The sequence below is a fragment of the Sceloporus occidentalis genome, unplaced genomic scaffold (assembly GCF_023333645.1).
Source record: "Sceloporus occidentalis isolate IW3139 unplaced genomic scaffold, rSceOcc1.0.p SCAF_1, whole genome shotgun sequence".
NCBI lineage: Eukaryota > Metazoa > Chordata > Lepidosauria > Squamata > Phrynosomatidae > Sceloporus > Sceloporus occidentalis.
The window spans coordinates 180284084-180311099 of NW_028316981.1; the positions used below are offsets into that span (position 1 = coordinate 180284084).

The 27016-nt window shown below is 41.7% G+C and overlaps 1 protein-coding gene across 1 annotated transcript in view; it reads left to right on the forward strand.

Moving 5' to 3' along the window:
- The window catches only part of LOC149322919 (FYVE, RhoGEF and PH domain-containing protein 1-like), a 71848-nt gene that overhangs the window by 17526 nt on the left and 27306 nt on the right, over positions 1-27016 (forward strand). The window contains exon 2 of the mRNA XM_089484733.1: positions 25386-25559. Within this exon, the coding sequence (XP_089340859.1) occupies positions 25386-25559 (174 nt within the window). The remainder of the gene's footprint in view (positions 1-25385; positions 25560-27016) is intronic.

The following is a 27016-nucleotide window of genomic DNA, read 5'->3' on the forward strand; positions in this document are numbered from 1 at the left end:
CCCCAGCAGGCGTGCCAGTGCTGGCAAGGTTATGCCCTATAGGTGAGGTCACCGGCATGGTTAAGGTGGAACCGGGAATTGTGGTATTGGGGAGGGAAGTGTCCTTTGTTGATATTTACAAACTTCTGTTATCTCTGCCACTGAGCTTGGTTGTTGCACATACAAGCTGAGTCTCCATTATCTGGAATTCCAAAATCCAGAATTGTCTGCATGAGTGGCTGAGATAGTGACACCTTTTCTTTCTGATGGTTCAGTGTATGCAAACTGTTTCATGAACAAAATTATAAAAAATAATTGTGCATAAAATTACCTTCAGGTTGTGTGTATAAGGTGAATATGAAACATACAGTTGGATCTCTGTATTTCCATGTTTTCCCCAGTGGCGGCGCATGCACATGGTTGTGCTACCATTAAGGACAATCCCTGTTGTCCCCAGTGGCGGCACACACAGATGGTCATGCCGCCATTAGTGACAATGGGTTGGTGGCTTACCTGAACTCCCATTGTCCCCAATGGTAGCATGGCTGTGTGCATCTCTCCAACTGGGGACAGTGGAGGCTTAACTGAAGTCTTGTTCCTAATGGTGATGTGGATGCATACACACTCTGTCACTGGGAAGAACAGATGCTGTCCCTAATGGCAGCATGGCCATATGCACACACTGCCATTGGGGATATTGAGACTTGAGCATCCATGAAGTTTGGTATCCAGTGTGGGTGGGTGGATCCGGAACGGATCCTCCATGGATCCTGAGGTCCCACTGTAAATGAATTTCATATTTAGGCTTGTGTCCCATCTCCAGGGTACCTCATTATGCATATACAAATATTCCAAAGTCTGGAAGCCTCCAAAACCCAAAACACTTCCGGTCCCAAGCATTTTAGACAAGGGAGACTCAACCTGTACCACCACAGATTCTGATGGAGAACAAAACCTACACCCATTACGTTTACAACCTTTCATCTTGTTGTTTGCCCTCAAGTCAACTTCAACTTCTGGCAGGCCTATAGATGAGAGACCTCCAAGATCCCAGGTCCTCAATTGCCTATAGTTTTTTGTGGGTTTTTCAGGCTATGTGGCCATGTTCTAGAAGAGTTTCTTCTTGACATTTCGCCAGCATCTGTGGCTGGCATCTTCAGAGAAGGCTTGCCTGGAAAAAGTGGGTCTATATATATACTGTGTGAGCCTGGGAATGCAGGAGTGATTTGCATGTGTATTGTTCTGTTGCTGATGGCAGGCCTCAAGCTGGGAGGCTAATGCAAAAGAGGATTAGTGTCTGCTAATTGGTGATCATTATCTGCTGGGAAAGCCCCTGACTCTGAGTGGTTTCCCATTTGCATTTGCCGAGTCTAATTTTGCTATTCTTCAGGACTGGTAGCCAAATTTTGTTCACTTTAATGGTTTCTTCTTTCCGGTTGAAATTATCCAGATGTTTGTGGATTTCAATGGCTTCTCTGTGCATCCTGACATGGTAGTGGTTGGCATGGTCCAGAATTTCAGTGTTTTCAAACAGTATTTTATGCCCAGGATGGTTTGTGGCATGTTCTGCTACTGCTGATTTTTCTGGATGGCCCAGTCTGCAGTTTCTCTCAAGTTCCTTGATTCTTGTTTGCACACTGCGTTTGGTGGTCCCTATGTAGACTTGTCCGCAGCTGCATGGTATGCGGTAAACTTCTGCGGCTGTGAGAGGGTCTCTCTGGTCCAGGCAAGTATTCTCTGAAGATGCCAGCCACAGATGCTGGCGAAATGTCAGGAAGAAACTCTTCAAGAACATGGCCACATAGCCCGAAAAACCCACAAAAAAACTATGGATGCCAGCCATGAAAGCCTTCGTCTTCAATTGCCCTTTGCTCAGGACTTGGAAATTTTGAGACCACTGCTTTCTTTACTGAATCACGCCACCTGTAACATGACCTTCCTCTTCTCTTATTGTCTTCCAGTTTACCAAGTGTTATCTTTTCAGTGAGTCGTGTTATCTCATGAAATGTCCAAGGTATGACAGTCTCAATTTAGTCACATTGGCTTCTAGGGAGATAAACCATGGCACCCATTGCTGTGGGTTGTTCTGTGTGCTGCAACTAAATGTAGATATATTCTGTAGTTGCAAGCTTTCTTCTGATCTCCAGGAAAGATGGGATAGGGGAAGAAAGAACACTCTATGGAGAAAGTCTAGCTTTAGGAAAGAAACCTTGTAATCTTCAGACTGGATTTGCCATATACTGAAGGAAAGAAAGGACAGCATGATTTTGAGATCTGATGGTTTAAGTGGGGCCAAGGAAAAATGTTTTGGTAGTTTGTTCTGTTCAAATATGAAGGCTTGGTTATGTAATCATGTATATTTCACTTTTATTATATAAAACAAAGAGTTGTTTTGTCTTCATAATAACTTTCAGAGCAGGTCACTGTTCTCTAGGGAGAAATTAAAACAGCTTGGCGGAGGGAGAGGAAATTGAGTTTTTTAGATATTGGACTGAGGAGGGGTGACGGATCCCTGTATTGAAACTTGGGTTGATGCCTAATTTTTATCCAAAGAGCTTCTGAGGCCTAGGGCCAATGCTACCACTGCACAGAGTGAAGCAATTGCCTCAAGCTGCACATGCTGCTATACAATGCCAGCATCCTCCCAACTTTTCTTGTGAACTCTCCCTCCATTTTTGGCTGACAGAATAGTGTAATGCCATACCACCTGCCCTTCCTGCAGTGTGACTTTAAGTCATTTCAGACTTATGACAACCGCAAGGCAACCCTATTGTAGGGTTTTCTTGGCAAGATTTACTCCAAGATTTGTTTGCCATGACTTGGCCAAGGTCACTCAGTGGGTTTCCATAGCTGAGAGGGAGATTCTAACCCTGGTCTTCTGGGGTGCATCTACAGTGTAGAAATAATATAGTTTGACACCATTTTAAACGCTGTAGGTCCATCCTGTGGAATCCTGGAATGTGTAGTTTTATGAAGTCTTTAGCCTCTTCTGCCAAAAAGTGGTGGTGCGTCACATAACTACAAATCCCAGGATTCTGTAGGATGGAGCCATGATGGTTAAAGTGGTGTTAAACTGCATTCTTTCCAATGTGTAGATGTACTCCTGAAGGGCACAGTGGAAAAGACTAGCCCACAGCCAGGAGTAAAGGAAAATTCAATTGTCAATCCAGTCAGTGTGTGTGTGTGTGTGTGTGTGTGTGTGTGTGTGTGTGTGTGTGTACTGGAAAATGGAGCCTGTCATCTTGTCCTTCTGAGGCCAGACTTGGATTTAAAGCAACAGGAAGAGAGTACTGAACAGTCTCTTCCCTCAGCCTTGTTCTCTCTGTGCGACTCTGAATTTGGAGGTGACAACCAGTAGAGAAGAGCAAAATAGGGAGGTGGTCAGAGGAAAATATAGTAGATGGGGGTAGGTTTAAACAACTGTTGCTATTTTATGTCCACTATAAATAGTTTCCCCTCTGCTTCATATGAATCCATCATGACTGACTTTCCAGTGTGCAAATTTCGTTGCCATTATGGGTACCTCACACCCAAAAGAGAGTGCGAGTTGCATTAGACCAGTTGATGTCCCACACTGACTGGAGGAGCTTCCAAGTGCTGTATTAATCTTCCTTCCCACATTTGGTCTTGTTTGTATCCCTATTGTGCCTGTCACTGAGCAGATTTAATAGGGGTGGACAAAACAATATTTAAAGGAGAGACATGGGTGCTAAGATCTAATTAGGGGTGAGAATCATGTGTCCTTTCAGATGTTGTTGGACTGTAAGTTCTAGCATCCTTAGTAAGCATTGCTAATGGTCAGGGATGCTGGAAGCTGCAGTCCAGTAGCAACAAGAGGGCTTCAGTATTCCCATTGCTGATGTAACTGACATTTTCCAATTTTCTGTTGAGAAATCCAATAATGTTCTGTTCCACATCTATTCCTTGTAACATCTTGGCTCACGGGCTTTGGGTGTAGCACCCTCACCCCACCCCCTCATTTGGCTTCTCCTCCCTCTTGTTTAATATGTATCAGAAGGTGGTGGCAAAGGTCATCAGGGCTTTAGAGTTGGGTGCCATTGGTATGCTGATAGCATCCAGCTCTTATCTTTCCCTGCCATCTGGAAGACTGTCCCGGGAAGACCTGGCTGTATTATTCTGGGTCTTTAGGTCTCCGTGCTTGGAAGCCACGTTCTCTCCAGAGCCAAACTTGGTTTCAGACTCAGATTTCATTCCCACTGCATCTCAAGTCATGTGTGTGCCCTTTTACCCCATAGCTCACCTTTTCTGCTGGGAGATTCTGCCACCTTAAAGAGGCAGGTAGGTTCCTGTTTGGGCAGTACTGTTTGAAAGTATTTGGCCTTGCGGTTGCTAGGAACAAAGCCCGCAGGAGGAATTTTGACTTCTTCCTCAAGATCTCAGGAAGAACGAAACAGATTTGGGAAGCTGGAAGGCAAGGACACCGCTGTCTGCCCAAGGGTGAGTGCCATGTGGGGTTTCTGGAGTCCTAGGCTTTCCTCTTTGGGGAAGAAGGGCTAATACTAGTGGGGGAGAGCAGTCCTTAGAGGGAGACGCTGTCATCTAAGAGGTGGGTTGAAGACCCAGAGAAATCTGACTCTTGGGCAGAGTCCATCAGGGAGTTCTGCATTTACCTCTTAGCAATGAATCATAGCTGTCTTAAGAGCGCAGTTCATTTCAGCAGAAGCTGTGCAGGAGAACTTCCTGGTAGATTGCTCTCCAAGAAGCTGTAGCCATTTTTTGGGGTTGCTTTCTGGGTCAGACGCCAGATCTGCTCAGGAATGCTAGTTTTGTCTCTTCATGGTGTGTGTGTGTGTGTAGATGAAGGAAAGGATCATAGAACTGCAAGGCTGAAAGAGAGGTAAAGTACAGTCTCATACAATTTAATTTTCACTTTTGCCCCTTAAAAGCGAGACTGGTTCCATTAGACAATTAATTTCAAAAGAGATCTGAGGCTCTTACACTAGTACAATAATGTGCAACCCCCTACTGGTCAATGTAAAAATATATATATATATATTTTTTCAGGCTGAGAGCTCCAGTTCAGAGAAGGTTGTTAATAATTTGGAGTCCCATTGTAACCAGAAGAAACAGTGATTAAATTAAATCTCTTAAGTACACCTAACTTTTTTCTGAGTTAGTCTGATCATATGTTGTTAATACCTTTACTGGTTACTATTTTACTTTGGGTCACAATTGAATGTGTGGATTTTGACATTTAAACTGAATGTTCCTAGAATCAGGGTGTACTTGATGCCATACGATTCTGTGTCTACACTGAGATTTTCTTCGGGCTGGGAAAAGAAGGAGAGGAGTTGAAAGGTGGGATGAAGAATTGGAAAGGATGATCCCCAGAATAATTACTTGCAATGGAACGGAAATGAGTTGGTGTTAGAGGTCAGGAAAGGAGTTGTATGGTTTGGAGAGGGGGAGATTATGGTTTGAACGGATGAAGAGAAAGGCTCCAGTTAGATTTAAAATGACATTGAAGGGATAGTATTTGGTTGAGGCTGGGTTTAAAAATCTGGTTATAGGAATTAAAAACACTGAGATTTGGATGTGGATACGGTTTTAAAAAGGGGGGAGGGAAAGAGAATTTTACACAATGAAACTTGATAGAAATATAGAAGATGGATTGGAAATAAGAATGTTTTACTATAGGTAATAGATGTAAAGTTTTTATGAAGGATTACACTCGTCTCTCCACATTTGCGGCTTTGACTTTTGCGGATTTGATTATTCACGGGTTTTATTAATACATTCTCTCTGTCTAGGCCCTCCAGAGCAACTCTGTGGTCAACTTTAACCAAAAGTAGCATTGAAGGACCTAGAGATTCCTAGAAAGAACACTCCACTAGGCATTTGTAGCTCCTCCAGCGCAATTCTATGGTCAATCTCTGGCAGATGTTAACCACAGAATTGCACTGGAGCACCTAGAGATTCCTAGAGAGTTGCTCTCTCCGGTAAAAACATAGTGTTTTTGTTATTTGTGGTTTTTCCATGTTCACGGGGGTCCTGTGCCCCTGACCCTACTGAATGTGGAGTGTATTATTTATTTATTTATTTAGTGCTGTAGATTTGCACAGTGCTGTACATACAAACAATAAATAGATAAGAATAAACCTGCCTATGGTGTACAATCTAAGAGTATTATATAATTATACAATCTAAGTATTATATAATTTTGTTAGTAATAGTGCTTTTAGTAAAGAGGGGAAATTTAAAATTGCTTAAGATTATGTAGTGACTTGTTTGATATGATTATAGAAAGATGTGATATTTAAATGTTACATGTTCCTTGGGAAAGAAGAAGATATTGTTGGTTTTAAACTATAATAAAAACAGAATAGAGCAAGAAGTGTATAGTACTGTTAGATTTTTACTTAAAGAGGCTTGAAATAACCACATTGTTATATAACCACTAAAAGGAAGAATGGAAGTTCTATTTTTCTTTCTTTTCTCTTCATTTTCTAATCTTTATTCTTTAGGTCCTATTTTGTCTTTCTTTTTTCTCCTTTTTTAATTTTGATGTATCTACATAACTTGTAATAAAAATATTATTTTTAAAAGATATTTTCTGTGTTCTCCTCCGAATATCTTCATTTTCTTGTGTGAGATGGATTGCCATTGCAGACTTTGCTTTTTTCTTTTGCCACCTAAACTTTGAAATATCCTCCTGACAGGCAGATACATTATTAAGATAAGGCTGTCAACGAAAACATTTTGCACTAAGGCCTTCTGACAAGACTTGACTGAGAGCTACTTTTTCTTCTCTTCTCTTTTCTTTTTGGAAGGCAGGCAGACTTTGATAGATTCGTGTACTTTAATTTAATACATTTTAAAATTTCCCTATCATTGCACTTCAACATTTCACTTTAGTATTGTTACTTTTTATTTGTATAGGTTATTGTTAATTGTGGTGTAAACTTCCTAAGAACATTTGCTTCGCCAGAAAGACAGAATATAAATCATTTAAATAAATAGATGTTGTGGTTGGACCAAATCAGGATACCACATTCGACCATGCACTCATGCGCTGTATAGTAAGACTCACAAGGTTGCAGTGTAGGAATGTGCAAAACTAGTTCCTTTATTTTGAATGTTTCCCACTTTGCCTCCTTGTATCGGTCACGTCAAAATCAATATTCTCTGATGTCTGTAAAAAGGCCACAGTGACTCTGAGATCCTTTTCCAAACATCCTTAACATATCAGCATATGCATTTTTCCTTTCTTTTTCTTTTGTTAAAGGTAGAATTACTTTTCTCTCAGATAAAAGTGCTTTGCAGATGTTTAGCAGAGGTGGAACATATATAATGCATAGTTAACACACTTGAATGCTCTTTCCTTTTACTGTATTACAAGGGTGGGGAAGTTTTGTTGGGATAAGGGCTGCATTTCTCTTCCCACCTTTTTAAAAGGGTAAAGGTAAAGGTATTTCTCTTTGTCAAGGTTGTCATGTTGCTTCCAACTGTAGGGTGTGTGTGCTCATCTCTGTTACTAAGCCGAAGAGCCAGCATTGTCAAAGACGACCCTGTGATCATGTGGCCAGCATGACTGTACACAACACTGTTACCTTCCCACCAAAGTGGTACCTACCATATATTCCTGACTATAAACCGACCTCCTGCATAAGTCAAGAGCAGATTTTGGGGGCCAAAAATATTGATTTTGACATGACCCTTGTATAAGTCAAGGGTAAGTTGGGGGCCTGTAACAAAGGAAGCATGGGAAAATAATACCAAAGAACTTACAAAATTCCAACAGTTTGAGTTCACACTAAAGACTGGATGTGTGAAAGAGTAGAGGGACTCAGTGCTTTCAGGACAGGTTACACTTTTGCCTTTCACCAAGGGATAGTTTAATAACTTATTTTTTAACAAGAGTTAAAACACAGTACTTATACTGACTCATGGATAAGTCGAATCAGGATTTTGGGGTCAATTTTTTGATTACTTATATATGAGTATATACAGTATTTATCTACTGGCACTTTCACATGCTTTTGAACTGCTAGATTGGCAGAAGTTGGGATTAGTGACAGGAGCTCACTCCATCCTGCAGTGCTTGAGCCTCAAACTGTCGACTTGCCGACCTTGCAATCATCGAAGTCAGCATCTTAGACACTGAGCCAATACATTAAAAAGCCTATATTTTAACAGGCCAGCAACCCTATGTGTATCAAATATGAGCCCTTATCTTGAGGAGCTGCCAGCTCAGTTGGGGTGGCTTCACTTGCTGTACCTCTTCCTCCACTGAAGAGAATGTGGGGCGGGCAGTGTACTTTCTGCATTGCTTGTTATTCCTGATGTGAGAAAGGAAGTGGGGGAATCCCTGCTGTTATCTCTAGTCAATGACTGGAGATAACAGTAAGCCTGAGGGCAGGGAACCATCTAATTAAAAAGAATAATTGTAAGCCGCTCTGATAGCCTTTAGGGCTGAAGGGCGGAGTATAAATACCATAAATAAATAAATAAATAAATAAATAAATAAATAAATAGTCGCCATTCTCCTTAATGTGCCATTCACCCTTTCAGTTGGCAGTATTATGTGCCACTTTGGGAGCACTGGTGGCACAGTGGTTAAATGCTGGTACTACAGCCACAAGATTGTGAGTTCAATCCCAGGGCTCCAAGATTGACTCAGCCTTCTATCCATTCATGGGTTGGTAAAATTAGTACCCAGTTTGTTGGGGGGAATTGGCTTACACAGTGTAAACTGCTTAGAGTGTGCTGAGTTCATTGATAAGCAATATAGAAGTGTAAATGCTATTTAATCCACTGTGGGTCAGGGACGTAGCCAGGATTTTAGGAAGGGGGGGGTCCAGACTAAGTGCCACCATTATAATGGGGCTTGGGTGCAGCGGCGCAGCAGCACACACCATTCATTTTTCTAATGGAAGGGGGGGTCCGGACCCCAAGACCCCTCCCCTTGGCTACGTCCCTGTGTGGGTGGACTGTAGCCTACTGGGGGTCTTTCTCACCATATGTTACAAACCAACAGAGTCAAGCAAGAAGTACCTCACCTTCTCTAAAATAATCCATTAGTCCCACTTGGTCTTGGCTATAAATGCTTTTAGGTTATGCAGATGTCTTTGGCTGGGCAAAATGTCCTTATCTGTGCAATTCTTTCATTTGCTGTTTAGGCCAGGTATGGCTTCAGGCTTCTGGGTTAGACCAAGTTGTCTCTTTTACTGGACTCCTAACATCCAGTGAGTGGAACTAGGTATAAAATAATGGAAAAGAGATAAGAGAAGTTGATACTGCATGTAAAATGGCGGCTCAAGAGGGAGAATTAGCTACTAATTGTACCCTATGCGCCATAGAGTGGAATGACCTATATGTACAAATACAAATTGACAACAGATACTCCTTATAGATCAGTGATTCTAACTAACTAATTTTGAAGTGAATAATAATGACTAATAAAGGGGTGCTAGAGAAATCAAGCCTGAACTTGCCTTAGAAGCCAAAATTACCAATCTGAGCTTATTGTACTTTGGGCATATCATGGTATGATATGCCTCCTTAGAAAAGAGGATATTGCTTGGTAAGGTGGGAAGCAGTAGCAAAAGAGGAAGATGAATAGATTCAACCAAGGAAGCTACAATCCTGAGTAGAGCTGTTTAAATCTTGGAGATCTCTCAAGTATGGCGCTACCATAAGTTAAAGCTGGCAACTGCAATGAAGAACGAGAAGATTTTAAAGTAGGTGGGGGGGGGGGAGGAAACCCTTTTGCTGGATTTTTTAAGGATTTCAGGGCCAAAACACACTACAGAAATAATCCAGTTTGAGACCGCTTTAACTGTCCTGGCTCACTGCTAGGGAACTGTAGTTTTGTGAGACATTTAGCCTTCTCTGTCAGAGAACTCTGGGGCCACGATAAACTACAATTCCCAGGATTTCCTAGCACTGAGCCTGGGCAGTTAAAGTGGTCTCAAACTGGATTATTATTTCTGCAGTGTGTTTTGGATCTCAGAGACAGAATCCCTGCTTATCGACCATAAAGCATTCAGAGATCTGTCAGTAAAACCAGATCTTCCTTCTACCCACATCTGGCCCATGTATTTCTCCTTGCCAGTCCTGTAATCTCCCTGTGAAGCATAAACTCTATCAGCCTCCTCATCTGCCTGCCTGCCCCCTTGTTTGATTGTTCTGGGTCCCCTTCTGTTCATTCCTTCAGTTTAGGTCTTTGTCTAACATTAGTTCTGACTTTCAATGTTATCTTGAAGAGGCCCAGGAATTAAGCCTACTTCCTGGACTCTCACTGGACCATCTAACCTTGCCGCAGTTCTACTTGACAGATTTACACTTTCTCCTCTTGAGCTACATTGTACGGCTCAACAGTCAGGGATGTTTGCTCCTTGCTTCTCCAGAGGAGATGTTTAAGCATTACCCAATGTGCTGCGGTTTTTTATTTTCATGGCTTGTGTCTGCTCCTAACAGTAAATATTTTCTCAGTATCTAACTTCATGCTATCTCAGTGTGTCTTGCAAAAAAAATCTGGACCCACTTCCTTCCCTGTGTATTAATGGTAAATGGTTATCTTCTGCATTTTTTATGGCAGGGGCCCTAAACATGTTTGAGGATTGTTGTAGCTGTGTCTATCTCTTGCCCTTTTCCAGTTTGCTTAACCTTTGGTCATAGTTCCTGTCTCTATAGGTCTGCTTCATTATCGGCACTGCTGTTGCATACTCTGCTTTGTCAATATCTTCAAATGAGATGCCCAACAGCATGACTCAGTGATGCTTCATCTTAGGCCTAACCCATGTGGATAGTTTGTGTGTGTTTGTGCCAACTGCCAACTCCATTTTGCTGAATATAGGAGGTGCGCTTGTATAAACAGAAGCTTTCTTTGGTAACCATTTACCATACATGGCTATGACTAATCTTGTACAGTATAAACAGCTATCTGCAGAGTGCATGTACAGTACAAGGAAATGGTCTTTTATTCTTGCGTCTCGGGTGTTTGTGCTTTGGAATCTTTATCTCCAAAGGCCGTTTCAAGACTACCAAACTTCCTTGGATTTGTACAAAATGCAGGAGTGCTGTTTCACAGTCAAGAGATTAGACAGTGCTCCACAGCCCCATGGTAACATTATGTTGTCTGTAAATTGAGATACCACTGCAGAATTAATATGAAGCGTGCAAGATCTTCATAGGCAGTATATTGGCTTCAATTGCTCACTCCTTTGGCCTTGAGGCAAGACTTCAGAGCTTTCTGAGTAAGATCCCAGGCCGTTTCTAAAAACACCAAAGTCAAATGACACAACTTTTGGTGGGCCAGACTGCTTTGGGATGTATAGTGGGGTGTGTGTGTAGAACTACACATCTTAGTTCTCCCTCTATTAGGAAGCTCTACTCCTTCACACAAAACACTAGCACTTCAGTCGGAAGGGCTGTTTAGCCTCTTCCCTGACATGCTGGGTTTCTATGCACAGGTATATATACTTCTGTTTGCAGATATAATCTTTCTTCACATTTTGTAGCTGCAGTCTTGAAAAAGTGAGTTCATTCTTGTTGATAGTGGGAAATGTATGAAAAGTCCTTTTCTGTGCTACTAGAAATTTGGGCAAATTAAAGTGAAAGGTTAGTAACTTGATATACAGGCACTGGTTACTTAGCCCCCTCTTGAAAAGAACATTAAGTTATCAGGACCAAATTGGGATCTTTGCTTATTTTATGTGTTTCAAAGTGAGGCACACACGGAAGTCTTCTCTGGTAACAGCTTGACACTGGCCACACATTTTAACAGACAAAAACTGCAGTGCAGAAAGTGTTACCCCTCCCATACTATAGCCCAGTTTAAATGCCCAGGCTTATATCTGCCCTTTGCTAAAGTTTAAAGCAGGGCTGGGCATAATGCAGTCTGCAGAGCTCCATTGTAACCCTTGGGGACCCTACAAACCTCCCTGAACTCACAGCATCCCCACTCCATTTTTTTGGGGCGGGGGGGGGGGACTGGAAAAGCACTAATCTGGGTGGATAAATACAGTTGTTAAGGAGGATGGAGAGAGTCAGCGGGAAACAGCAGGAAAGCTTTCCAAAACTGTGGGAGAAGTGTGACATTGTTTCTAGTAGCCCAAAATGTTGGTGGTGTTGACAGGGTTGGCAGAGCATGACATGGTGCAGTGTGGTAGTGTGCCCACCTCTGATTTTTTTACTATGAAACTCCATTGTCTTCAGTTAGGTTTATTTATTCAGCGGCATCATGGAGTTTCCAGTGAATAATCTACTTAATGAACTTCTGTAATCCCATAGTTCCTTTCATGCATTGGTGCTGTCTGCTAGGACCTACCTGTTTGAGTTCCCTTTCTTCCTTGTAATGCTTTGTTTGGCAGAAGCTGAAGGTAGCAGGCAGGATTCAAAACCAGCTGTAGACCAGTAGCTGGCAGCTGTGCTTGGCTGATGAGGCCCAAAAATGAAGGCAGGTTGGACTGGTTGGGAAGATCTGTGATCTCAGCAAAAAAAAAATGCCCCAAGGATACAGTTCCAAGGCTTGGAAAAACTGGTAAAGGAGAAAGGGATCAAAAGAGCTAGGTTGGATGGGGTCAGGAGAGGTACAGGGCTGTTGGCTGCTGGCCATGGAGAGGTGTGGGCTTACCTACTCTTGCCAAGTTTATATAGAGCTCACAAGACAATGTGACTGGACTCACTGGACTGAGAACCTATCCAGAGCCTTCTTGAAGCATGAAAATACATTTTGTTAGGCTTTTTGTGCTGGCTGAATGGTTGAAATTTACCCTCCAGCCCCTTTGAGTTTCAGAGCTGGCGATAAGTAAATAAAGTAACAACAGCAACTGTAAAACCATGATTCTGGACCAGTGATGACTGTTATGTGACTTTAAAAACAACAACAACTGTGTTTTATTTGTGGTGTATATGTTTGGCCCATATTTTCTTTTCTTTCTTTTTTCCTAAGGACCACTGAATTCCAGTCCTATTTTCCATAGTTGTGTCATCTGTGTGATAATCACATGGATACCATCCACACCATTAAAAAAAATATGCCGAACACGTCTGGAGCCAAGAGCTTCATTCATAATTGCTCTTTGGTTGCAGTGTTTCAGCCAATAGTGAACTCATTCTGTTTCAGTTCTTCCTAGCTTTTTATGAGGACATTATACAGGACTGTGTCAAACATCTTGCTGAATTAAAAAGAAAACAAAGGAATAAAAGAACAGGAGTGCACCACTCTTGCCCAGCAAATATAATACATCTCTTGTCTTAATCACAAAGCCATTTACATTTAAAAAAGGAAATCAGGTTGTGTTCTAACAATTCTGTGCAGACAACTGGCAAACGCAGAGGTTTCCTCTGTGTGATTTTTAAAATTGTTTTAATCAGCCCCGGATATGTCATAATTTAATTCCCTCTATATTTAAAAAGTAAGATTTAAACATTATTATTCCTCTGTTTCAGAGACAAAGGCTTTTCTCTCTCAATTTTTTGGACAAAAGAACTTTCCTGAACTCAGATTATTATATGAATGTAGGTCATTACTTGCTTGGGTCCTAGTATTACAAGAAATAGGAGCAGAGATGGGAAGATCTCTTTATCCACTTTACTTTACACCAGGCATAATTTTTTTTACACTTCTATTGTATTTCCCATTGGTCTCCTTACTTGGCTTTTCTCTAAGATGCCCCAATTCCAAAACATTGTAACCTCTACATTCACTAGTGGCTCCACTCCCTTATTATTTGTATTTTATTTTTGGAACTATTTCCAGCTCTATAACATCCTCCCTTTAAAAAAACAAAAAAGTACAGCAACCAGAACTATACAGTATTCTAAACTGATTTTCATAAAGGCATTAGAGAACTGACATTATTCTCAGCCACTTTTCTAATGATCCTTAGCATGGAATCTGCCTGTTTGACTGCTCTCCTGCACTAGGACAAAATTTCCTTTGGATTTTCTACCATGATCCCAAGATTTCCTTCCTGGTGAGTAACCACCGACTCAGACCCCATCAGTGCATAGTTTTATCTTAATTTTGATAGTCTCAGTGCTGACTTGGTATGGCTCATGTCTTCTCTGTGTAACCTGCCTCTGTGATTAAGCTATGTATTCAGGGTTTCCTTAGATTCGTTATCTCAGAGGTACATATTTGTAAAACCTTGTCTTTTATTTGTTAACCTTTCTCTTATTAAAGGTAGTGTATATTGAGTACTTTGTTTTGTTTGCTTGCTTGCTTCAGTTCTATCTCACCTTTCAATCCAGACGGATCTTCAAAGGTGGCTGGGATAAAACAGTGCAATACCATACAGTGAGTTTCCTTCAATACACTCTGACATGTGGGATTGTTCTCCGGTACCATATCTTAACTTTACACTGGAACTACAGAACTTTTTTACTGTTCAAGTACAAAGAAAGAGAGAGAGGAACCAAGTTCAGCAGAGAGACCATGGGTGAGAAGTGTGGGAATTGCAATTGAATCTTCTGTTGCTGCCTCCTCTAACTAAATGTCCTCAAGATGTTTTAGACTTCAGTTCCTATCAGCCCCTTGCAGCTCAGCTAATGGTGAGGACTTTGTTGTAGTAGCTCAAAAGATCAGCCAGACACCAGGTTCAAAAGGCTGTTCTGACTAAAGGAAAAGAAAGGGACTTCCAGTCATAGTACACAGTTATAGCCCTATGACTCCACTTCAACTGCTGTGGCTACATCCTACGAAATTCTGGGATTTGTAGTTTGGTCAGAGGTGCTTAAGAGAGCACCTTCTCTGCCTAATGATTCTAGATGCCACTCCATAAACTGCAAGACCCAAAATTCCATAGGATCTTGCCATGGCAGTTAAAGTGGAATCACAATGCTGTAATCATATAGTGTAAAAGAGTCTCTAGCTTCTTATTTCAAACATTAGCCAACGTCTGGAAAACTGAAAATATATTTCTGTGAAACCCACAGGATCACAACTGTAGAGATCACCCTTCCCACAGCTGATATTCAGAGACATGGAGATTTAATTTTGCTGATAGCATCTCTCCATTGTGAATGTGTATGTGCCCTTTCATAGGGCCATAATTATAGCCAAATTTATATTTAGAAATACATTTTACTTCCTTGACTTTGGTTATTGCTTGTACACAATTTCACTGTAGGAGCCATACTGCTGACTATAAATTTAATTTAGCCAAGCCAGTCTACATAAGGAGGTATTAATGTTATACCTACAGATAAATGAATGCTCCCTCTATTTTGCCTCCTCAGATAGACAGAGATGAGTATAATGTATCTGTAACTTTTAAAGAAAAGGACCTCTCCTCAATTCTCACTTCGAGCAATGTGTAGCAAAATGACCATCTTTGTTGTTGTTCTTGTTGTTGTAAGGCAACCCTATCATGGGGTTTTCTTGGCAAGTTTCTTTAGAGAGGGGTTGCCATTGCCATCCTCTGATATTCAGGGAGTGTGACTTGCCCAGGGCCACCCAGTGGGTTTACATGGCCAAGCCAAGGTTTGAACCCTGGTCTCCAGCGTCCTAGTCCAGTGCTCAAACCACTGCACCAAAGTCAAATGAATGTAAAAATATCCTTCAGCAGGAATTGACATTCACCCATTTACTCCTCCTACAGACTATGTGTTTAATTAAACTTGTACCCTATTGTATAAGAAGGGGCTCAGGGCATTAGAATACACAAGAAAAGACATGGTGAATGGATCAGACAAAAGGCCTGTCTAGTCCAGAATTCTGTCCCCACAACTAGTTGCCACAAGCAGGATACAAGCACAATTGCATCCTCCCTGTCATTTTCCCCAGCAACTGGTATGCAGAGACTTACTCCCACTGATACGTGATCACATGTAGCTACTGTGACTAGTAGCTTATGATAGATGTATCCTCCATAATTTGCCTAATTCCTTTTGATATCCATCCAAGTCAGTGGCCATTACTATATCCTGAGGTAGTGAATTTCAGAGTTTGACTAAGCACTGTTTGAAAAAAAATACTTCCTTTTATCATACATGACTTTTAGCTTCATGCTACCTTGTAAATTACAGTCAGCCTTCTTGATCCACGGATTTAAGCATCCACAGCTTGTAAATATTTTAAAAAGTATAAATTCCAAATAGCAAACTTTGATTTTGCCATTTTAGAGAAGGCGCATCATTTTACTGTGCCACTGCACATAATGGGACTTTGAGCATCCACAGATTTTGTTATCCTGGAACCAAACTCCAGTGAATAACAAGGGCTCTCTGTAGGATGGGCTGAGAGATTGTGTCTAGCCCAGATTTATCCAGTTTCATGGCTGAATTGGGAATCGAGTCTGAGCATCCCTATTCCTAGTCTCTCTAATCACACTGGCTCTTTTGTGAACTTTTTGTCAAATTCTTCCCAGGTGTTAACATATGCATAACTCCTTATTCTCTTTTATGGGCATGCAGATCTCCCTTGAGCCTCATAATTCATGTCAGGGCTGGCCCTACTATTCAGTACAGTGAAGTAGCTCCATTAGTTGGGTATCATGCACCATTAGTTGGGTATCATGAATGCAGGGTTGTAACAATAACACAGATTTTACATAACACCCCCTTTTTTTGTTTAAACTGTTTTTTTAATTTAAACCAGTTTTTCCCCCACTTACGTGTAGGAGGACTACACCAATGTAGGACTACATTAGAAAATTAAGTAGCAAAATGCAATTCAGATGTTATGGCCACTAGCTTAAATAATGTCTTTCAAAAAGTGCTCTTTTATAGCAAGTTGTTCTGGTTGAACTTATGTTCATTGAAGGATTTGTTTTTGAATGGCATTTCTTGCATTATGGTTTTTCTTCTCCTGATTATCAGTGGGTTGTTGTTTTTACCATGAAGGCTGGCTCTGATTGTTTCTATTGTTCTCTTGTAGGAGGAGAGAGGCCATGGTGTTTCATAGTGACTTAATACATATTCACTACCTCTTGTCTTCAGTGTGTCTGTCTAGGCTTACTTCTCCTTTCTTACTCTGGAGTGTGTCTGTTATGTGGGGGTAAATTATGGACCCATGTATGCCAGCTCACAAAGATGCTCATGGAGTGAGCAGTAGGCAGTTTTTAAAAATGTATACTGTATATATATTGTCAACTAATAATTTAGAAGCTGTTATTGGTACAATTTAAGTGTTGATATTTATGCATTCTTTGAAGTCTTGGTCATGTTGCTCACAGGATTTCAGTGTGTAGCCTTAGGAAATTAAGAGTGATTGATGTTTACTGATGTTTATTGATGTGTTTATTGTACTGTCCCCTGCCACAAACAGAATTGTCTAAAGTGTCCAGTGTCCAGATTCCCTTTTCTGCTTATGTCTCTTCAGTGTTTTCTTCCTATCTTTGTTTTTTCTTTCTCCATAAAAACAATGTGTAAGTGAGACAAGGATGAAATAGCTGTACATTGCCTTTTGGTTGGTAGTTCTTGGAGTAGTGTTGTGTGTGTATGTGTGTTGTGCGCCTTCAAGTTGTTTCTGACTTATGGTAACCTTAAGGCAGTCTTATCATGGGGTTTTCTTGGCAAAATTTGTTCAGAGGAGGTTTGCCATTGCCTTCCCCTAAGGCCAAGAGAGTGTGACTTTCCCAAGATTACCCCATGGATTTCATAGCTGAACTAAGAATTGAACCCTGGTCTCCAGAGCTATAGTCCAATACTCATACTGCCACGCCACTCTTCTGTTACCAGACTGAAAACTGGAGAGGCTCCTGTATTCAGCTGTTAAAGCTGAATAGAAGATGGAATTTCTGCTTGTCACACAATCAGGTAACAAACAACACCTGCTGAAATTTCCTCTTCTACAGAATAAGTTTTCACTCTAGCAACCTTATGTAGGCAGACAAGCATCTAGAGGTACCTTAAAGATTGTTAGGCACTGTGGTTGTCATCTTGTAAAATGTAATCTTCCACTACATTGAGGCATCTTCCTATGCCAATTCTGTGACTCTTTCCTGAGTGTTGACTCTTCATGTGTTCTCTCTTTCTCTCTCCATTCTCAGTGACTTGTGTCACAAAGCCCAAATATAGAGGCCACCTTTTGTCTGCTCCTGCATCTCACTTGTTAAGCTACTGAGGAAGGCCACTATCTCCCTTTCATTTTCTAAACCAGAGGTTCTCAGACATGGCCCTACAGATCCACCTAATTCAAAAAGCAATCACTTGAGTTTGTAGGATGGTGTCTTTGAGTCATGGGGGTGTTGTCTGGCTATCCCTTCCCTTCCTTAGCCTCTGGGGTCTGGAGGAAGCAAATGAAGTTATGAGGCTGTTTTTCCCCTGTATATTTAATACTCAGCAGTTCAGAGACTCAGTAGGGACTGAAGGTGAGGAAGAAAGCCTAGAATTGCAGTGCACTTTTGAGAGACCTTTTTCTTGCACTGGCTTACCTAAGTTTCTAAAATGGACTCCACTGACAAGGCACTTTCATTCTATGCAATTATAGTGTTATGATTGCACTTGAATTGGCATAGTTCCGCCTGATGGAATTATAGGATTTGTAGTTTGGTGAGGCACTTGAGGTCTCTGGCTGAAAATTCTAAGGATGTTTCCATTGATTGCAAATGCCATGGTTGTTGCCATGGCAATTAAAGTGGAATCAATACCCGTCAAAGTGCCGTGATCGCGTACTACGGAAAGGTTGGCTTAGAAATATGCAGAAAGCTTTCCTGGTGACAACACTGGAAGGTTGAACTGCAAGGATCTGGAAAAACCAAGAGGTCTTCCAAGCAAGGCCAGGGGCCCCAACTCGATCTTGAGTTATCCAATGCCTATAAATAGCTTCAATAGGGAAATTAGAAGTGTGAGCTTCATTGGGACTGTGGTAGAGGGAAGGCAGAAAAGGCTTTTTGGGAGCCACTGGGAATTTTCTTCCTATTGCAAATAAGAGATGGCTGGAGAGGGAGTGATTCCAGTTAGGTCCATGCAAGACAAAGTGTCATTGTCTCAGGGGTTATTCAGATGGTGGAAATAATCCAGGCAGAATGTGGGTTGAATTTTTGTTGTTCACATGCATTTCAAATGCATCCAGTTAGGTTGGGGGGGGGGCTACCAAACCCCCCACTTAATCTAGGATAATCAATCTTGCCCCCCCCCCTCCAGGTTTTCTTTAAAAATTCACATTGTCAGCTATGTGAATAACAGATGTGAATAGACCTGGAATAAACCAGGATGAAACTTTGCATGCCTTGAACATGTTTGGAATACATCCACTTCCTCGACTCCATCTTTATTCAAGTGCTGAAACGTGTGAGCCACAGAACATGCAGAGATGCACACAGGTGGTAGACTTCAAAGATATAGCTGCGTTGGTCTCTAGAATCAGTACGTAGAGAGACCTTGTAGCACCTTTGAGACTAACTGAAAGAAAGAAGTTGGCAGTGAGAGCTTTCATAGACAAGCTTCTATGGCCAACTTCTTTCTTTCAGTTAGTCTCAAAGGTGCTACAAGGTCCCTCTACATAGGGATGCACACAGATGCAGTTCCAATTTTAAAAAAAAATAGTGTGAACAACAAAACTGGAATACGTGTATGAGATTATTCAGATGGCTGCACTAAAAAAAAGTCTGAATAATCCCTAAATCCAAAACTGGATTTCCTTCCCCAGTAGCAGTTTTTCCCCCTTAAAAAAAGATGTAATGCAAGTGTTAAAAACATGAATATGAGGGTGCTTTCCTGGTTAGAACAGGCAGTGAAAGCAGTTTACCATTTACTGCTTTAAATGCCCTCTCTGGAGTGATAGTTTCTCTCTTTGTTGGCAACAGCTGATCAATGTTTATATTCAGAGCTGGATGAGTCCTGGGTTTCAAAACCTTCTTCCCTAGATCTGGCTTGCCTGAGGTTATAAAAAGGCTTATTTAGTTTAATTTATTTAGTAGCTATTTTGATATTTATTACTCTGATTTTGTTTTTCTCCTACCTTTGACAGTAGGGCTTCCACTGTAGTTCACAGCAATACAGAGAGAGAGAGAGAGAGAGAGATTACATTGATAAAATACAATTACCATGAGCCAAAACCCGACACATCAATAAAAATGAGCCCAAGTGGCTCAAAATAATAACCACGTGGCCTTCACGAAATTGATTCAGTGAAGCAAAATAAAATAAAATATTCATTGCTGTATTTTTAGATACACTGGTTTTTTTTTAAACTCAACTGGAAATAGTTGCCAGATGGAAGACTGGAGAGGGAGCAATGAATGTATTTTTGGAGTTTCCCCAGCAGCATGGCTATGGGCACTGTTGTGATGAATACCTGTATTTCAATATCTACACCAGTGTGCACAGGCAAATTCAGGGAGTTTATAATCTTATCCAGGTGTATTTTGCAACTCTCCTTGGGAGTGGTAGTCTGGCAGAGTAAAAAAGTTAATATGATTAGTCGGGCAATGTTTAAGTTGAGTTTGTGTAGTAGTTTTTGTAGGACGAGGTAAGGTGGTTCATGGGGTACAGTGGGCCCTCCATATCCACCGATTCTGCATCCTTAGATTCAGTCACCCACAGCTTGGGGGGAAAAACCTGAAATCCAAAAGAGAAAAAAAATCCTGATTTTGTTGTGTTATATAAGAGACACCATTTTACTATGCCATCGTATATAACGGGACTTGAGCATCTGTAGATTTTGGTATCCATGCGGGAGCGTGTGTCCTGGAACCAGACTCCAGTGATACCAAGTTCCAAGTTCATCTCTTCTCTGTAAAATTATTCCTCGTATGTTCTTATTAATTTACCAATTGTGGTGAAATAGGAGTGCAAGTTAGACAAGGCATTGATTATACTGAATTGTACTCTTTGGCTGCATCTGCACTGTGGTATTAATGCAGTTTGACCCCACTTTAAGTGCCATGGCTCAATGCTACGGAATTCTGAGATTTGTAGTTTTGTGAGATATTTAGCCTTCTCTGCCAGACAGCTCTAGTGCCACCACAAATTACAAATCCCAGGACTCCATAGACAATGACAATTAAAGCAGGGTCAAACTGTATTAATTCTACAATGTGGCAACAGCCATTGTTTCTTTCATGTTTAAGGACTGCAAGGCCAGCCATGTTAGGGGTAGTGTGTGTGCTTTATTTCTTGCAAGCAGAGGGTAATTTGACTTTTTCTCTCTTCTGTACTGGTTCTTCCCCCCCAAAGTGATTCACTCCTGTAGCTGTTGTTTGTATTTTGAGAGACAATTCCATTGGTGTCAATTGAAGCTTCTTTTGAAATGTAAATAGCTGCTTCTGAGAGAGTTTTTGTCAGCATCATGGAGCTGCTTCAAAGAGAGAGAGAGAGTGCGAGAGAGAAACTTAAATGTAGCTGCTGTTTATGTAAGAAAAACTGTGCATGTTTGCCTTGAAATACTTAGCCCTGAGATAGATATAATAGTTAGATATACAGTCCCTTCCCTCCTGAAGTGAACTCCAAATAAGAGAAAATTCTCTCCTCATCTTGGCAGGAAAAGAGAAGAAGGAAATCTCTGTAGCCTGACTGAAGGTGTGTGTGTGTGTTGTGGCATATAAAACATGGATGAGCAGGAGGTCAAAAGGAACTACTGGCAGGTTGCTGGATGACTTGCAGTAGACTGGCAAAAGTGTTTGAATTTCAAATTTTAAAACCATTGGTAGCACCAAAATGGCTATAGTCTTCTACCCTAAATCATCCTGCTGAAAAGAAAACTTGGGAGCAGTGAGGAATGGATTTTTTTGTATGTGGAAGGACTGTGAGCTTCACTCTGTTTTGGTTCTTGCAAAGAAAACCCTGGGTTTATAATTCCTTTAGTCTGAGAGTGTGTCTTTTAGACCCTAAACAAGAAAGGGTCTTGTGGCATCTTTGTGGCATAAGCTTCAATCTACTTTGATTTGTGGAGTTCCAGTTGGTTGATGTTGATGTTTATAGCCATGGGGCTAGGGATGTGGGGGAAACAGGAGCACAAAAGTTACCAGTGAGTAATAGGCATAACAGTTGTTGAGAAGTGATAATGACATCCCAAGGTAGCATATTTTGAATCAGGCTCCAGTTGTTAGAACCTGTAAACCTGATGTCTGCCCAATCGTGGTGTGTAAAAGGCTTGAAGACTATTGCCCCACAAACGTGTGTGCATGTGTAGCCTTTACTAAAAGAAGTAGGTTGAGGACCCATTATGTCTGCCAATAGGAATAAAGCATGTGGAATATTGTTGTTGTTGTTCCTGTGTGCCTTCAAGTCATTTCTGACTTACAGAAGCCCTAAGGTGAGCCAAGCATGTGGGTTTCTTGGTAAGATTGTTCAGAGGGGGTTTGCACTTTGGCTCCCCCCCCTGAAGCTGAGGGAATGTGACTTGTCCAAGGTCACCCAGCAGATTTCAAGGCTGAGCTGAGAATCGAACCCTGGTCTCCAGAGTCACAGTCCAACACTCAAACCACTATGCCACGTGGGACACATTATGTCTGCCAACAAGTACTAGGCTACAGCATGTTGACGCCTTTAGCCAAAAACCCAAATGACATCATACCCTTCCAGGAATACAAATTAAAATAGGGCAGGGACCTCTTAGCAACAAAACCATATGCTTCTGCATATCACAGTGCAGGTAGCCACCTTTTAGTCCAAAGGTGGGCAAAGTGCAGTCTGTGGGCGGAATGTGGCCTTTGAGACTCCGAAGTGTGGCTCTTGGGACTAACCCAAAAACCTGCAAAAGCCCTCAGGCCCGAAAAAGATATCTTTGGGAATTTTTTTTCCAGGCTGATTTTCAGGCTTTTTTTTTTTTTTTTTTTTGCCACCCCAACCAGCTAAAACCACTTAGAAATGCCTCTCAAAGCTCCAAAAACACTAAAAAAAGAGAAGGAAATTAGCTGAAAATTGGCCAAAATGGCAGCTGGAATTTGGGCATACCGATATGCACTGGTGTTGTCTGCTGGGTGGGTGCAGGGTGGAAATGGTCCTCACCCCTGTACAGTTGCCCACCCTGATCCAGCCCTTTATGTCCTGTCCCATTGCCCACCCCTGGCAGCTATCAAACCCTGGGAGTGTCCACTGATGCTTCTGGGTGACAGTGACAAAAGAATGGGAAAAGGCAAGTCAGCGTGAAGAAGTAACTAGCTGGTCTTGGTTCATAGGAGAAGTAAAAGGATCTTGCATTCTATCCATGAACACATGCTTATATTTTCGCCCTTTCAAGCCAAGACCAGATGCTTCTTCATCGTCTCAACTAACTCCCCACTTCTTCCTTTCCCTAGTGAACCGCATCAGTAGTGGCCTCTCCTGGGGGTGTTATTCTACACATGTTTCATGTAGGATCTCAACCATGTAGCTGAGGCATGTGTGGCAGTCTGCATGTTTGTACTCTTGTGCAGCTCTCTGTCATTTCAATGGAGCTTAGAGTGGAGAAAACTCTGGTGACCTGTGCTCCATTAACGGGATCAACCTGTTCTCCGTGCTCCTGCCTTTATGTAATCTCAGCCATTTTGAGATTATCACCATACCATGTCTTGCCTTGCTTTGCCTAGTGGTATGACCAGCTCTGTGCTGCTTTTCAGACGTGTGTGTGTGTGTGTACATGTACAACAACAGGGCATTGGGTCAGAAGCTCTCAAAGGTCTCATCCTTTGAGGGCTTGTGATCCAATGGGACCTAGTGCCCTGTTGTCATCCCTAAATTTGTATGCTGATGTGTTGGCTTTTGTGTTTTTGAAATGACTGGAGTGGGCAAAGTTCCACCTAACTTGCGAATGGACTGGGCATTTGCTCAAGGTGACCACAAAGAAGGACAAGGCACCACAAAATGTAGGCGATTCAAGAAAAATGTAGGGCATTGCACTAATATAAATGTAAATGCATGCTTCTTAGTCACACTCAAACTCGAGGAATTTGGGAAATTCTTCCTGGACAGAAGGTTGAAGTGTAGGACATGTCTTGAGAAAAGGTGGACATTGGTCCCCCTTGTTTGCTGCATTAGGCCAGAGCGTATTGAGGCATTGCCTGTATTGGTTACCACAGTTAACTTCTGGGTTTGATGATTGCTGATTATTCCCTTTAAAACCTTCAGATGCCTAGGTTTCCCTATAACTTGAGCATCATATTCACCTGTATGTTGACTGGCATCTGGGATGATGCCCTGCTCCAGAGGTGGACAGAAAGGAGATGTGGATCTACTGGATCTAAGATTCGCAAGGATATCTGACTCCCAGGCTGATGAACATCAAGAAGAAAATGCCTCTTCTGGCCCTAATTTATAGTGCTGTAGAGGAAAATGCATGAGATAAATAGGAATGGATTTTTGTGTGGAGGCTTGGAAGCGCCATCCAGTTTTGGTTCATAAATCCAAATCCTTAGACTCAGAATAGTTTTGTTCGGAGTTTCATGTCTTTTGGACCAAGACCAGATTGGTGGCTCTTGAGGTTCTAGGGGGGAAAAGCAAAAGTCCCACATCTTTCATGTTGACCCCTTTACTCCCCCCCCCCCCCATGCTGGGTCTCATCCTTGAGGGAAGAGCTTTCCAGTAATGCTTGGCGGATGGGCATTTTCAGGGGCTGACAAGCCATTATGTGGAACAGTCTCCTCAGGGAGCCTTGCTAATCCCCATCATTCTTGGTTTTTGGCTGGAAGGTAAAAGACTTTCCTGTCTGTTAAAGGGAGTGGGAAGTCTTCTTGCCTTAATTTAGTTTTTAATTGGCATCTCTTAACTTGTTCTGGCTTTTAAGGCTGGCTGTTTTTATAGCTGCTTTTGTTTATCCATTTGCTTTTAACAGTGTTCTTTGTGGGGTTTTCTTTAAAGCAATGCTGCTAGTGTTTTGTTCTTGTGCTTTTGTAATTTAAATTTGGTCCTAAGTCACCTTCAGCATTCTGGGCAGAAGACATCTAACAACATATGTAGTCAACAAACAGATAAAATGGTAGCTGCATGTTGACAGTGCAATGAAACTGGGTCAGGAAATAAATTCTGATTCTGGAAGATGGCATCATGCCAAACCTAATAGTTGACTGATATGTTATGTAAAAAAATGTTGCACCAGTATTGTGTTAGGGGCTAGAGCATTCAACTTGGACTGGGCCAACCTGGGTTGTATTTCCAGTACAGAAATAGTGCAGCATGACACCACTTTAATTGCCTTGATTCCAACCTGTAGAATTCTGGAAACCAGAGCTTTCTGATGAAAATGTTAAATGTCTTGCAAAACTACAATTGAAAACATGAGGAAAGTTTAGGGTTTTGTTCTGGTGGGGGGGGGGGTTGTTGTTTATGGCTCCCTGAATTCTCTTGACCATGGCTATGTTGGCTCATGGATTCTGGGGAGCTAAAGTTCATAAAAAGTAATGTCTTCAAGCTTTGGGACACCTTGTGTTGTTGTGTGCCTTCAAGTTGATTCCAACTCAAGCCAACCCTATGGTGACCCTATCTTGGGTTTTCCCCTCAGATTTATTCCAACCTGTTAAAAGGAATGTTGCAAGGTAGGGTTGGATTAATCTCTTTTCTGACGTTTGGTCTTCCAGGTCATGCTCATCCCCCACGGCTCCTGGTCAAAAGCCTCTCATTGGAACCCAGCCCAGAACCTCGTTCCCCAGAAGTCCCCCAGCGACTCATCTCTGACCCAGGACCTGACAACAGCCAAGGGGAAGCAGCCAAGCTCAGGCCACCCAAGCGAAACCCAGGACCAAAGCCACAAGGTATAAGCTCACTTGGTGTTTTCACCTCTCCCAATTGGCTGCCCATCAGAGGTCCTGGACAGCAGCTGTCAATGTCCCCAGCTGGCAGGGCCATTTTGTGTTGGGAATAGTGGGAGCTGCAGTCCAGTATATCCATGGGGCCACCAAGCTGGGAAGGCTGCTAGGCTCGTTTCTGTTAACAATTTTGTACAATGTGGTGTAGGGCAGTGCTTCTCATGCTGTCTGATAATGGGAGACAAGCATTCATTCATTCATTCATTCAGTATGCCAGGGACTGGCACCATATTTGTGATTGTAAGCCTGAGGGCAGGGAACCGTCTATTATCCCCTCTGTAAACCGCTCAGATTCCTAGTGATTGGGCGGTATATAAATTAATCCTATTATTATTATTATTATTATTATTATTATTATTATTATTATTATTAGTGCCCATTGGCTGCTATTGTTTTTTTCTTACCTGGAAATTTACCAAGGACTAGAAGCAGACAGCCTGGGGACCAAGACTGGTTTAGCGACCTCCACTGGACTAGTCTAGTATATGGAAAATGGAGGTCAAAAGAAATGAGATGATGATCTCGTTTACATATTTGTTATCTTTAGATGTGGTTTCCAACCAACTTGATTTCAAAAGCAGCTTCAAATAGAATACATCACAAAATGCACAACAAACTCCTTTGATCCCTGACACTATAGAATAATTTGGCTTCTAGGCTCTTTGCTTCAGAAGGAGAGGGACAAAAAGAGGTGCAGGTAGTGTGCAGATCATGGAAGACCCATGTGGGGTGGAACTACCTGCTGGTCAAAGTGCCAGTCACAGAAACTGTTATTATTTTTCATGTATGGGCAACACGAGGTTTGTAGCTTGAATGCTGCCTGCTTCATCCTTGTTTGTAGCAATACTCACGTTGTCCCCAACTGCTGCTGTCCAATTTGCTATGGTTAATTGCTTATTTTTAGTATTTTTATGTTGTCTTTCTGTAACATCCGCCAAGGAAGTAGATCCATCCAGGCAATAAATGGAGCATCATAAACACGTTTAAACCTTATGTTAAAAAAATACATCAAAACAACAACACTGCTAGAAATAGTTTAAAAGGCCAAGTTAAAAGATGTGTCTTGGCACCTTTTCTAAAAGCTGTGAGCAACTGCAGAGACATCAGTCTTTACTGAGGGTTTGTGTGTAATGTCTGATGAGGGCACTCTGTGTGGGGCTGCTCTCAAAGATTACTTGGAAACCTCAGCTAGTGCAGAACACTGCTGCAAGATTGCTGACTTGAATATTGTAAAGACGCCAGATAACACCAGCTGTCAGTATGCTTCTGCCAATACACTTCTAGATTGAATTCAAGGTGTTGGTGATGAAGTTAGAGCCCTAAACAGTTTGCGGCCTTGATATTTGAAGGAATACATCTCCCTGTACATACTTACCTGAAGACTGAGGTCTACTGTAAGGGCC